This window comes from Ochotona curzoniae, unplaced genomic scaffold, assembly GCF_017591425.1.
Source record: "Ochotona curzoniae isolate NIBS_2020 unplaced genomic scaffold, NIBS_Ocur_1.0 scaffold_3208, whole genome shotgun sequence".
NCBI classification, from domain to species: Eukaryota; Metazoa; Chordata; class Mammalia; order Lagomorpha; family Ochotonidae; genus Ochotona; species Ochotona curzoniae.
Window position 1 is genome coordinate 45,637,018 of NW_024467106.1, and position 15,379 is coordinate 45,652,396.

Consider the following 15,379-nt stretch of genomic DNA (forward strand, 5'->3'; position numbering starts at 1 on the left):
CCTTCTCTCTAAATGATGACATAATGAATACACCTTTTAATCTGGAAGAGACTGCTAAGAAAATTCATAGGTCACCAGCATACTAAGATTTTACTAATATCATAATTTCCTTATAATACATCACTACGAATTAGAAGCCAAAGTTATCATGCAAAAATGAATTTCAAAACACAACATATTATTAAATGTTAAATGTCTACTTTCAGAAAATATTCCTGTAAATAAAATTTCAATTTAAATAATGTTATTGCCTGTTAGGTATATACACAATTAAAATGCATTGTGCTTCTCTCTCTATGGGACAGCTGGCTTAAGAGTGGAAAGAGGTTAGACAGTGTGGTCAAACATTTTATCATTACGAGACATGCGAGAGTCTTAATCATCTCTGGTTCATTCAGCAAAGACCACAAATAACCCAAGTGCAATTTTATCAGTTTGCAGAAACTACCATTTTCATGCTTGTATCAAGTACATGAAGTTAATTCTAAAAAAAGTATAAACAATAACATTATATGATAAAAACTTTCAGTCATTTGCAAAGTACTTTTTGTTAACTTATTTAAAAAAAAAAACTTCTAAACTATTTTGTGGTTAACCAAAATAACTAGAAGTGTCAGAATAGAAATTGAACAATATTTTTAAAAATGATAATACCTTGTGAAGCATATTTTCTACTGTTCTCATGTGATTGGCAACGCATTCTTTGTCTCTAGAAAAAAAAAGATAACTAGCTTACATTATTAATATAAAAAAATCAAGGATGATTATCATTGGCATTCACTTAAAAGAACCAAGCCATGTTTTACTGATACACTTCCACATTTAACTCTACTTTCAACAATGTTGCCTGTCTTACATCACAGGGTGAGGAGAGGGTGGCAGAGGTGGGGCAGAAGTGATATAAAACTTTAAAAGCAAAAAAGAAAGTCCAATCACATTATTAAAATTTTTATTGAGTTATAAGAAGGTAAAAGACTAAAGTCATAGTGAGGAGGAGATATTATAAATGGCCATTATTATGCAAAACAGAATTTTTCTTCCTACAGTTTTTTGTGCTATAATAAATAAACACACACACACATTACACACACACCCCTAAGACCCAACTAGGAATATGCAAAGTTACTACCTTCTCCCATCAGCCTTGTTAATCAATCTTAGTCTTATAATAAAAATTAAACGTTTGAATTAAAAAATTAATGTTAAGTTCTAAATTGAAAACTATAAGTAATAGCTGTACAAATTTCAATTTAGATACTTGTAATCTCATAAACACCTGTGTCTATGGACACACAGACATGTCAAATACCTGCATTACCAGCTAAGATTAAAAGCACAGTATGTAGCTGGGGGATTTTCAAATGTGATTTCATTAATCTCAGAATTCTCTGAGAATTCTAAGACAGAAATCCACTAGGCTGGGCCTCTGATTTAACCCAGGGAAGTGAGACTGTTGAACAGTAATATCAAAATCCATTTAGTCAAACTTACACTTTAAAAACAGAAAGTGTCACTTAATACAGCACACACAGTTTTCACAATAATCATTGGTAGATACGCAAACATGTCAATTTGGGGGCCTCATGTCCAATCTGTCTTTTCACTAAGCCAGAGCAATGTCACAAACAAGTAGCAAAGCATATGGATAGCCTAAGATTATAGATATTCTTCATAAGATTTACACGACATCCATATTTCAAGGCATTTTATGTTTAACAAGTGTCATCCTCAAAACAGTTTTTAGTTAGTGTTTGTTTTTGCAAGGACAGGCATTTTAATTCTTTTGTTTATAAAATATTGAGTTTCCTAGTATCAAACATTTCTTTAATCCTTAAGTAGACATTCATTAAGCCATGCTATTATACAAAGGATTGTGTTACTCTGTGAAATTTGACGTGGGGAACAAATAAAATTGCCCAAGAGAATTGCTCAACTTAAACTTCACAGGTCATTTAAATTTGATTATTGAGGAAAAAAAAAATACTCCCATCACATATACATAGTTGTCTGAAGCTATATATATATTGTACTTAACATATTACAATATGTAGCTATAAAACCCAGAGAATTCCCCATGATCTGTATGTTTTCACTGCATGTTTTAAAACGCTACAATTCACATGTTGGTATATAATTAACACGGCAATATTAGTTCATTATAATGTAGGCAGAGCAAAATTTAGGAGGCATGGGGCAGAAAAGGACTATGTGACAGAAGACACCAGGCAAAAGTTCTAAATAAAGAATCCTGAATTTCACCTTAATGAAAACATGACTCCAGACATGAAGCACCACACCAGAGTCCGTAACGCATATAACGAGAGGCTATACGGGCACTTCTAGTTTTCTGAAGCTTCCCAATAAAAAAAAAATATATTTAGTATGGTTGAGTTAAGAGTTTTCTTCTTTTGAGGATATAACAGAGAATTTCAAAGAAAGACAGCTGTACTTTTGTTTTCTAACACTGTATTATCCAGGGCTAAAACCCGGAGCATGAAAGTAAGAATTGATCTTTTGTCTGTTTTAAGTGATCTCCCCAAGGCCCGCGCGCTCACTTGGCTGCCATGCGGAGGGCACTCTCCGCATCGTGGATGTTCTCCTCCAGCCGACGCTTGTCCTGCTCCAGCTGGGTGAGATGTCTATTGAGCTGACGTAGGGATTGATCTTTCCTGCGCAGCTCCATCTTTGCCTCGGAGAGACTCTGCAAGCAGACAGAAAACAGAGTTACTTGTCAGCCCTGATAATTAACTTCAATTTATGCCATAGGCTATTAAACAAAGAAGAATACAGACTGACTGAGAAGTAGACTTGGGTCATTATACAACAAGCTCTAACAAATTTTCTGCAAAAATTTCACATATTCCATCATCAGAAATGATAGCACTGGTGAGATTTTGAAAAAAAAAATATTTGACTACACAATAGAACTGCTATTTTTAAAAATATTTCAAGGCAAATAAATCCCTTTTTTTTATAAAAATACAGATTCAAGAAATCTCAGGTCGTGATTTCTTTTAATGAGAAAGATTTCAAAGAGGAAAGCACATCAAATTGTAAGTCTTTTTAACTGTAAACAGATTCAAAGTCAAAGAACTATAATATGCGCATGATGTATACCAGGACTAGGTTACATGCAAGAGAACTGTCCTCTCAAGATTTGAAAGTATCACTACTTTTTAATTAAAAAAAAAAATCTATAATAGATTGTTACATCTCCATGAACAAAAAAAAAAAAAAAGTGCTCCAGAATAAAATTCACTTGTTTCTCAGAAAATAACACAAAAGTGAGCAACGTGTGACAAGTAATGGACAGAGTTATAGACAAAACTTGCATTCAGAATTACCCATGTTCCATAAATATCTTCCTAGTCAAAGAAACATGAAATGTGTTCACTAATATCTGCTATTTACCTCAACTTGAAATACTGAGAACAAAAAAACTCCAAAATGTTAAGGGTATAATTTTATCTTGAAAGTTTAGGTTTAAGGTTTTAGAAGCAAAAATGCACAATTTAGAGGAGAATTTTCTACATCTTCTTTAAATTACTGGAATGTAAAATTGTATAGAAATCATAAGATGTCTTAGAGTTAAAAAAAAAATTAAAAACTGCTCATACCCTTGCCTATCAAATTTCTAAAATAAGGTTTTAGTTTTTACTGTATCTTTTGGACAATAAGCTTAACTAGCCAACTGTATACCCATAATATCTTTCTTCTTTTATTCATGATTTAGACATACATAACTAGCCCTGTGCTTTAAAAGATTGGTGAAGTAGAAATGCTATAATTTCATGTATAACACTCTTGCAACAGTCATCTTTTAATGTTTCACAATGAGTTGTATTTTAAAAAAAAATCAAGATGTACACATGGAACTAAAACAGTTAATTCGTTGTAAATGCTGGTGAACCAAAAGCAATCATCCACACGAAGGTATTTAAATATATTAAAAGTTTTTTAATTCAATTATTCACTTTTCAAACAGCTGCGGCGCTGTCAGACAACTATACATCAAAAAACGAAACACGGGTAATCTGTGCTTATTTATCACTTATTTTAAAGTATTAGAATATCTGCAAGAATATTCCACCAGGAAATAATCAATGATTCAAATCAACATTTAAGACATGATAAAGAACAGGCTTCTTTAAAACATTATCATCCTGTTTTGTGCCAATGTTAATAAAGATGGCTGAATGAACTAAAGTACAATAAGATTTCTTCATTTAAAATATCTGAATCATTTTAAAGTCTATTCTTTACATCTTTAAGGCAATAAAAAATGTTTTTTTCCAGACATGTATATAAAACTAATGATCCACCATGAGTTATGTAGAAGGCCTGGATTCTTTTTCCAACAGAAATAATACATTTCTCCCAACTCATCCAATTTCTCTTGCTCAGCAACTCTAAATAACAAGGGGGCTGAAGCACGTTGGGCGACTCTGAGAGACCCTTGTCTGACATTCTAAAATCACATCTGACCGCTCATCAATCCTATGATACAACTTCAAAGAAAATACAGCTTATTGATTATAATTTCTACTATGCATCCAAAGCTAACACAACTTCAGAACACAGAAAGGAAAAGTGGGGTGAACAAAGTGATATAAATCATATTTCCCTAACTATGAAGAGATAGAACAGCATGGGTGGCAGGAGGATATCAAAGCTATGTAACTTAGAGAGACAATCCTTTTAAAAACTTGAGGGACATATGCTTCAGGGGGATGTGTGCAGCACACACACTAACAGGGATATTCATGAATATGGCCTTTTTGTGAACACAAAAGCAGCATCTTTGAAAAATCTCTAAAGAAAAATGTATGTGTGTGTATCATATGTTTACATATTTACCTGTATCATACACAATATATATCATCTGTAAATTTTAAGTTCAGCTTTCCTTTCCTCCTGCCCAGACTGATCTAATTAAAACCCACGATAAATTTTATGGACTCTAATATTTTCAAGTGAATGGCTGAGACGAAGCGGGTGTGCCTCCAGGCAGCAAGGCAACAATGATAAGCAGCAGGTTAGCCACTAATTTCTCAACCAGGGTAGATTGTGAAAGTGTGATGTTCTGATATCCAAGAAACTGTTCAGGAGAGAATAGGATAAATCAAGTTTAATAACTCTGCTCCTAATTGTTCCCCCAATGCTCAACTCTAATTACTTGGAGAACTCTCCTGACTGTCACCTGATATTAAGTTGTTGGAGGCTGAGCCTGGAACAGCGAGATAATCAATAAACATTTAGTGGGGAGAAGAATGAAGATCCTGTTAAGCAGTGGGAACCTGCAGCACCCAAAGCCCTTCTGCTCATGAGAAAACCTGTGGGACAGCCATAGTGATTGCAAAGCAATAATCCAAAGCACTGTTTTTAGGCCTTGAGGCCTTTAGGCAACAGTACATTTGAGGAAAAAAAGGTTAACACGGTCACCCTAATTACAGCCCACTTTCACATACTTCATACATAAGCGAAGACAAGCCAATTAGGTAGAAAGGAAGATAAGGGAAGTTTTATTTGTATACTAATTAAACCCCTGATGAAATTAAAGGAAAAACATACAGCTCTGTAATTGTGTCTGAGAAAGGTCACTTCGGGTTCAGTTATCAGAGCAGCACAGCCTTGAGATACCTCACTTAATCCACAATACAGCCCTCATTTTGTACTTGGGTCTTAATATTTACCAAAAAAACGTAATAATAATAAATTCAAAGCCTGAAACAGAATTTATCTTTACATAGTGTTTTGAGCAATTTTAGCTGTTAGACAGTTAAATATGATAACAAGCTTCTTTTAAAAGACAGAAAAATACTGTACCTATACAAGAATGAGTATCACAGTTCTACTTATCAAAGAGTCCAGGTTTTATTGTAAATGTGATTTGTTTTAAGATAAATTTTGCAGCACTATAATCTCAAACTATTTTAAAAGCTTTCAGGCACTTCTTCATTGCATTTATTTTTAGGGACTGAGTCTACGCCCTGTTTCATGTGTACCTCTGATAGTATGGGAGCCAGCCAAGACATCCATCAATCTACTCCCATTAAAAAAAATTGCATCTGATTATTCTATTAAAATGATCATGAAAATTAAAAACTGTTTATACAAATTGAAAATGAGCACAAAAAAATATAGATGCACAGGAAGTAATCAAGTATAGTATATTTTAAAAGCTCAGGACTGAAAAATATAATAAATATGAATATTAAAACCCATACACGTTGCAATGTCTTTTTTCTTTTCTATAGTTTCTTAAGTTTCTATAGTAAACATATATTACTATTAAATAAGACCATAAATTGTTATTTTTAATTCACATCTAATTTATTTCTCAACTTTAAATGTCTATGATGGCCAATAATTCTCAAATTATAACTATAAAATGAAACTCTACTATTTTTTTCACCAATGAAAAGATATGCTGTAGTGGAAATTTTTTATCCCCAACATGTTTATTTAGACATAATTCACAGATCACACAATTCATTCTTTGTAAAATTCAGTGAGTTTCAGTACATTCAGAGTTTAAAAACCATCACTAGGAGTGGTCTTTGTGAAGTTCTTTGAAGCAAGAAGATATTAAATATGAGATTCTAATCCATATGGGCACCGGTTCTAATCCCAGCAGGCCCACTTCCCATCCAGCTCCCTGCTTGTGGCCTGGGAAAGCAGTTGATGGTGGCTCACACCCTTGGGACCATGCAGCCATGTAGGAAACCCTGAAGATGCTCCTGACTCTTGGCTTCGGACTGGCTCAGCTCAGCTGTTGCAGTCACTTGGGGAGTGAACCATCGGACGGAAGATCTTCCTTTCTGTCTCTCCTCCTCTGTATATCCACCTTTCCAATAAAAATAAATAAATCTTTTTAAAAAAATTACACAAGAGAAAAAGATACTTAAAAAAATGTGGATAATAGGATCTAAAGGTAACTATTCTGGTGCAAAGAATTTTGACATCTAAGCATGTGGTAAATATTATTTGAAAGGTATATTATGAAAAAACTGGGCATGAATTTCAAAATTATTTTCACCAATAAAGAATTCATTTTTCAAAAACATGTAATTTTTAATTTATTTTAAAGGCAGAATTAGAGACAGAAGGAAATACAAATTTTCATCCATTGGTTTACTCCTCAAATGGCTGAAAGAGTCAGGGCTGAGCCAGATGAAAGTCAGGAGTTTTATGCAGGCCTCTCCTGTGGCTGCAGGGGCCCAAACACTTGGGCCATCATCCACTGCTTCCCCAGGTGCTTCAAGCAGGGATCTGGATTGGAACTGGAGCAACTGGGTCTCGAACTAGTGTCAATATGGGAAGCCAGGAGTGCAGGAGGCAGGTTAACAAATTATACAATTCTGGTCCCTAAAACAAACTTATTTTGTAGTACCATTTTCCATGAACTCTCTAAAATATCCTCTCATACAAAGTTTATAATTTGATATACTAGAAAATTGATTAAATTAGCTCCTTGAATCAGAATACTTGATTAATAAATGCAATAGAGTATAAAAGCTAGTCATCTGAGAGGATTACATACCTCTCTGAGCAGTATTTCTAGATGTCAAAGTAATCACCCACCAGCGTTCTTTCTCAGAGCACACAAAACTGCAGTGGTGCAGGCCATTAGGCCCGTAGGAAGCCCAAGCCCCAGGGGATACCACTTTTATAGATTTTCTTTTGCCTGATGGGAAATATCTATGGATCCACATTCCTATAGACTAAAAGCTAATGGCTTATTCCACCTGGTAAAAAAAAAAACTTAGCCATACAAAATGAAACTCAAGACAACAGCACTAACTTTATAATGAATTAAGCTATATTTCTATGGTTGGGGAGAAACAAGACTTTAACAGCTACAAAAATGCAAAATTTACTAACATATGACTTCAATTTTTGAATAAATATCCCAAGATGATAAAAAAAAAACTGAGTAATATTATTCAAGGCACTGAAAGTAATGCTGAAAAAGGAAATGATGCCATGATTTACAATATTATAATGTGAAACTATCAAATTATATTAAGAACTGAGTAGATGGTGAGTAGACCCAACTATGCAAGTTTGACTACATGAAGTAGAAAGCCAAAGGGATACAACCACCACATTTAAACAGAGATAAATGAACAAATCAGAAGTGATGCCAAAGAATTATACAAAGGTACTTCCAAAAATTCAACACCAATGAAATTAAAAGATGTTTATTTCTGTAGGAAAAAAATTTTGGCTCTAAACACAATTTTTTGTCATAGTCATTTTCCTTCAATTTTTGGAATATCCTTTTTACAACAAAGTTCAAAAATTTATGAGATTAGCAATTAGATAAATTATAATAAATATGCTTTGGAGAAAAATGCCAGCAGATGGTATAGTAAATATATGAGTTAATTTCAGTTCTGATAGCCTATATCTTAGAAGAAGCTGAATAAAACGCTATACAATTTTATCTCCTTGTATAGAGATAAACATAAGAGCAACACAGAAAATAGGGCAACATAGCAGTTGCTCTATTAAATCTATCTCATCATTTATATACTAACATATATACATATATACACAAACACACATATATATATGGACATAAAATTAAAAGAAAGGATTTACTTAGAAGAATGATGAGTACCCTGACATTGAGGGATAGACAATAGCAGAAAAGCACAGTATCCTATTGTCAAGATACAGTTAATAGTTTCATTGGAGTCCATCCTTCATTCGGAAGTAGAGATGCATACTGTAATGTATCTTCACTTCTTGATATTCTAGTCTCCGTTACCCAGTTCCTCTAGATAAATACATGCACATTCATGTTTATGTATACTTATATATCTTGCGTTAATTGCAGGTAAGTTTTAAATAACCATCTCATCATACTTGGAAAGATAAAATCAATTAACAAAAACCATATGCAAAGTAAGTTGCTTTTGTGCATGCTAGATACTTAACAAAACTGGGAGCAAACGAGCAATGAAGATTTAATGCTAAAATTTCAAAGTATGCTTTAAGGACAAATATTATATGTTCTCTCTGATATAAGGCAACCTTCATGCTAAATACGAGATCAACCGAAGTATAGGTAAGCATGTGTATACGTGTACTTACCTAGAATGTCTACAGAATGGAGGCAAGGATACCATAAAGCAGAGAAACATCACAGTATGCACCTCTACTTCTGAATAAAAGATGTACTCAGGACACACTTAGATATAAGAATGATGGATTTGTGACTGTTGAAGGACTAAATTATTGTTACAATATAGGGGAAAACAGTAGGGGGTGAGGATGGGGTGTGTGGAAGGGGATATTCCTGAGCTTTTGGAACTGTACCATGATAAATAATTTAAAAACAAAAGATAATGTATAATGCCTTATGATTGTTGGGAACTTATTCCCACATCATTCCTTTTTAAAAATGTCTTCCTAAATTCTCGCCAATATAAGAGGAAAATGCTAATCCTTCTCAGTAGTTTAACTAAATGTGATCAACAGTAAAATAGAATAGGATATAAAAGAACTTTATAAGATTATTCAAAACAAACTGGATGTTGCTTGTTCTATGTCTGACATATAAACCATGAAACTCTTCCCGGCAAACTAAAAGTGCTAGAAAGCAATAAATTAGATGAGAAATATTTAAGACATATTTTTAAATGGCAAAAAAAAAAGGAAGATGGTAAACAATCTTCAGAGACTTCTTTACTGGAAAAATACACAGAAAGCACAAGATAAACAAATGGTAGCTAAATTCATTATGATGCATGGCATTTCAGCAGTACTGTAGCAACAATGTTTGGTTAGAGTTTAAAGCAAATCTCACTTGGCCGCACTGCAGGCCTCGTGAGACACAGTACATGCGAGTGACAAGCAGCATGAAGCGCCTGTAGCCAAATGAGCTTTACACATGACCCTCCATGTCTTCTCAGCAAGTGCCTAAGAAATAGTAGGAGGCATAATACACCTAGGTTCTTCTTGTTGGCCTTTATTAGCTAAAATCTACTCAGCAGATTCCAAAAACTTCATTCAGTTGACATTTCTAGATGCAGAAGTCCAAACAATTGCTGAATTTCCTGGCAATATTTTAAATAAGTAAAGCTATGAATCCACTTGTAATAACCCATCATTTAGAATCAAAGTACTGTGTAAACATCATTGGAGAATTATCTAAAATGACTGCCAAAGAATTTGGAAAACGTTGAGTTTCAAAATTTGAATTCGTAACATTCAAATGTGTTCAATTTCAAGAATCCTTCTGGTGATGTAACTGAATAGTAGAGAAAGTAAATCTATTTATAGTTTTTAAAATGACCTCGCATTAATATTTTTACTAGAGAAATAGGATTTAAACTTTATTTAACTTAAATATGTCATATAGTAACCAATTTTGATAAAACTATCTCAAACACCAGCTGAGTAATATAATTCTCTCATCTAAGAAAATCTGAACATCAAGTTTAAAATTGGGAAAATTAATTTTGGCCATTTGAGTTTATTCAAATTACTGATGACATTATGTGCATTAAGTTTTGAGTAATCTTTCAAGCATAGGCAACAGAAAAAGCAATCCAGACTACAGACATTCCCTAGCTTTGCTGTGTGGAATGCTCTTCCTTTATGTGGCTGCATTAGGTCCGTTTTTGTACAACACGAATAATAATGCCTGCCTTACACTACAGGTTCAATAAATCTTTCCCACACAACTGCTGTTGTTCTCTACACAATCCCTGGAGGACAAACTACTGCAATGACAAGTAATTCCCATCATCACCATCATCATCATCCAGCCATTTTACAAGTACTTAGAAACTCATTTCATTCTTTATAATCAAGTGAGGTAGACAGCATTACCATGCCCTTTTAAACAAGAATAAACTAAGAATCACAGAAGTCACTAACAATTAAACTTTCTAACAAAAACTTACTAACAATTAAGAGGTTTTATACCAAACTGAGCCACTCACCTAAACCCAAAGCTTTCTTCTTTATCCTTAACCAAACAGCATCAATAAATATTGCTGCAGATTTCAGATTAAATCCATAAATGGGAAATTTACATAAAAATACAAAGCCAAGATTTCAATTATAGAGCTGGTGTAATGATACAGCCGGCTAAAGTTGGCATCACAGATCAGAGTTCATGCTCAAGTCCCCACTGCTCTGCTTCCAACCCAGCTCCCTGCTAATGTACCTGGGAAGGCAGTAGAGGATGGCCCAAGCACCAGGGACTCTGCTACCTCTGTGGGAAATCTGGATGGAGCTGCAGACTCAGGGCCTTCATCCAGATCAGTTCTGGCCATTACAGTCCACTATGACCATTTGGGAACGATATTCATTCTCTCTCTCCTTCCCCCCAATCTTTCTAAGATTTTCAGTACTAATCAAATTCCATAAACCCCACAAAGTTTTAAATCTTTTTAAATGGCTTCTTTCTGTTAACATTGAAAGAAAATCCCATAATAACTTTAATAGGTCTCTATGGTGAAAACAGGATTAATACCATTTCTTAGATGTACACAAAAAATTTTAAAATAAATACTTGCAAAGTGTGAACTGTGTAGCAAACCATTCAATATAGATTTTTATTCAAGATGTATTGGGCTATTGCTTTTTAATTAGCCTTTCAAAAATTAATAGATTAACAAAGGAAACATCATTCACACAGAGACAGGAATATTAGCCAGACATGAACAAGAAAGAAATCCTAAATGGATGCAACTGAAGATAATCATGTTAGGTTAAATCAGCCCATCACTAAAAGAAAGACAAATACATGCTCTTGCTCATGTATGGAAACTTTTTTTAAAAGTTGATCTGAATTTAAAACAGTGATGAGTAGAGATTAAGAAGGGTGGAAAGAGTAACAAGGGGAGGATGAATAATGGGTATCAAAACACAGCCAAATACTAATACTAGCTTCTAGTGTCCCACAGTATATTGGGGTGACTATAGATCACAACAGTACATTACATACTATATAAATAACTAGAAGATAGGAGCTCAGAGGTTTCCAGCACAAAAAATAAAGGAATAAAAATTCCAGCAGCATGGCTTATGTACATATGTGCAAACAGTATACTATACTCCATATGGATGTACATGCATTGTGTGTTAATCAAAAATGTTTGCTTTAAAAAAAAGTTAACTTCCCTGTGTCTCCTCCCTTTAAAGATAACAAAGATAGTATTGTACATTCCCTATAGATTGTGGACTTCGACTTCCTGGTGTAATCTCAACTTTTTAAACATTTATAGCAGGAACCATCACAAGCGTCCAGCAAGATCTCAAGCTCCAGAATGTTGCATCTGCAGCCACCTCCTCCTGATAGGGAGACCCTACGTGCCATGTAAAAGACACGTTCCTGTCTAATTTAATTCAGAAATGCTGCTCTTAAATAACTGATGCCAGAAAGGCTGTCCTACAATGTCACAGAAATGAAAGAATTCATACCCAAATTCGTTTAAGATATAAAAAGCAGAACTGCATCTGACTCAAGAAAAATTACATTATACTCAACCTGAAAAAGATGGAGAGAAATTGGGAGAAATGGGACGAAAAGGGAGACCAACATCTGAAATACAGTTCTGATGCCACTACAGGTCATAAGCTTTGGCTGCACTAAACCTAAAGCAGGTGACACGAAGCCAATAGCAACAACCAGACATGCTGCTTTCCTCAACTGCCTCCATTTCCCTCCATGTCTCTGATACTGTGGACACCCAATGACGATGCAGAAGAGAGATTCTTATACAAAAAGCATACAAGGTTACTTCAAAAAGGTCATGGAAAACTGAATTAAAACATAAATGTATTTTGGTACAGAGAGAAGCTGAAATCCATACAGTGTTTTTCATAAGCATGTTTCCCATGGAATTTTGGAAAAGCCAACATGTTTCCCCTCAAATTGTCCACGAAATGCAAATCAATCTTTTATTTGGATAGTTAACCAAAGAAGTCGGTCACATAATCTAACAACGAAAGGAAATCTGGCTATGACCTTTGTGTTTAGAATATATCATCTCTAATTTTGCTCCTCCCAAAGAGACATTTTCAGGGAATAAAAACAAATATAAACAACTTACTGAACTGGATGGACTGAATGAAGTGTGTAAACAATCAAAATATTATTCCGCTACCAAGTTTAAACATGCCCTCTTACATTTCCCTAAGAAATTCTTAAGGACACATTTGAGTATCTAAGATTTTTGTTTTACATGCTGCTCCTAAAAAATCTAGGCTCAACAAAGATGTGACTGAACTGTGTTTACTAATTCATTCCTCATACATATTTGAAGACCTATTTATGCTAAAGCCACAGAGAATAATAGCTAGCACCGTGTGAAAACATATATATGTTTCTAGCTAATTAATTAATGTCTACTATATAAGCATGCAAGCATTATTTTATAGTGATATTTATATGTCTGTATAAACAGACATTAATATAGCTAGTCTTCATAACAATGTGGTAAGAAATAGTAAATGAGAAACCTGAGGCATAGTGTTTAAGTCACTTGTCCATGATAACATAAAGCCAGAATTCAAAAGCAGATCATCTAACACAAATACATTTCCCTTGGAAATTAATTTCTTAACTAGAAAAACATACAAATTTCAAAGAGAAGTATTGGGGCAGATATTGTGGTGTATCAGGTTGAGCTGCTGCTTGGTATGACTAACCCTTATCAAGTCCCTGCCACATCACTTCTGATCCAGCTCCTTGCTGATGTGCCTGGGAGGCAGCGGATAACTGCTGAAGTATCTGAGGTCCCAACACTCATATGGAAGGCCAGGATGGAGTTCTAGCTTCCTGGCTTCAACCTGGTCCGGTCCCTGCCATTGCAGTCTTTAAGGAAGTAAATCAACAGATGGAAGAGCTCTCTCTCTCTCTCTCTTTCTCCTTGTCCCACCCTCATTTTGTCCTCCCTCCATTCTGTCACTCAGCCTTCAAATGAATTTTTATTTTTTTAGAAAAGAAGCTGTTTTTAAACCTGAATGCTGTAGAAAGTATTCTCAGCAAAATAAAATGGCATGCCAGAGAAAATGAGCTGGTTCTGAGAATGACAGAAGGGCCTAAAAAGGGCACATACAAGCCAAATATGGCCAGGATCTGTACCCTTACAAATGACTTACAGGCACCACTTAATGGAGCCGTACAAAGAGATGGAGTGATGGGGGCGGTGGTTGGTTTAAGAAAAATGGTTGAAATAAAAGGCTCCCCATCACTATCTTTTAACTGGAATTTGCTTTCATCTTTTTGTGAGCTTCTGCATATTTTGTTCATGGAAATGGCTCTATGACTAACTACACGCATCAACTGTTATTATAAGCAGCCATGGGACACAACTAAAGGATTCTAGGCTGTGAAGCTACATTCTGATCTGACTTGGGGATCACACAGATACAAACTCCGCCAAAGTGAGTAAATACTGGAGGCCATTCTGCCCATACTGCAACAGCTCGATTAAATCTCAGGGGTGCTCTAACCAAGGTTTAATTCCATGTCACCTTTGAGGAGAAATATTCAACAATACACCAAATTTAAAAGTATTTTCAAATCTAGTATGATAGTTATTCTTAATATGCAAAATCGCATTATATCATGATTTACTTCTACATTACTCAAAATGTATATTAAATATTTCTTCCTATAATATAGCATTCTAGCCATATATTTTCTATCTCCACTCATTATTTCATGAAATCGTACAAGTTATTTGAATTAAGGACAAGGAGCCAAAAGCAATGTCATAGAAAAAAAATACACCATGAAAAGATTACATTATTTTAGGAACACCAAAAAGCAGATGAACCTGATGACTATTTTCTGAAGAAAACTACACTACTTGGTCTATAATTTTAACATGCTTTCTACTATCATGTTGTATCATTTTATAGAAAAAAAAAAAAGATGTCAACAACTGGTGATTGCCATTAAAGGAGATTCCTGAACAACTAAAAGGGCTGGTGTTAGCTTTTCCATCTCGTAAGAAACCATGAAGGCTATTTTGTGAATGCATATTCATAACATATGGAATCATTCATTCTTCCTCACCTCCATTATTACAGAGAAAGAGAGTTCAGTTGAGAAACAAGGAGCGTTAAAGATGAAGGCTCACGCCCAATCAGTGACTGAAGTCAAAGCCCTGAGTAGAGGCAGAGGGGTCGACCCAAGCTTCACTGCAACCTCTTCAGAAACTGTGCTTAGGAGAACTTGTGCATTTGTTCGGGAAGGAGTAGTTAGAAAAGACATACTCTAAAGAAGTAATAATACAGCAACACCCAGTATTCTATAGGTTTGTTTCAAATGAAACTTTCCTGTGTCTGTGTATGGACACGAATGTATACCTGCACAATAAACAGTAGCACTGGGTTATAAAGAGCT

General features: G+C 34.5%; 1 protein-coding gene across 1 annotated transcript in view; it reads right to left on the reverse strand.

Moving 5' to 3' along the window:
• The window catches only part of CCDC171 (coiled-coil domain containing 171), a 301,385-nt gene that overhangs the window by 88,278 nt on the left and 197,728 nt on the right, over window positions 1-15,379 (reverse strand). Inside the window, exons 22-23 of the mRNA XM_041004524.1 lie at window positions 2,556-2,701; window positions 655-709 (exon numbers count right to left, since the gene is read on the reverse strand). Coding sequence (XP_040860458.1) covers window positions 655-709; window positions 2,556-2,701 — 201 coding nt within the window. The remainder of the gene's footprint in view (window positions 1-654; window positions 710-2,555; window positions 2,702-15,379) is intronic.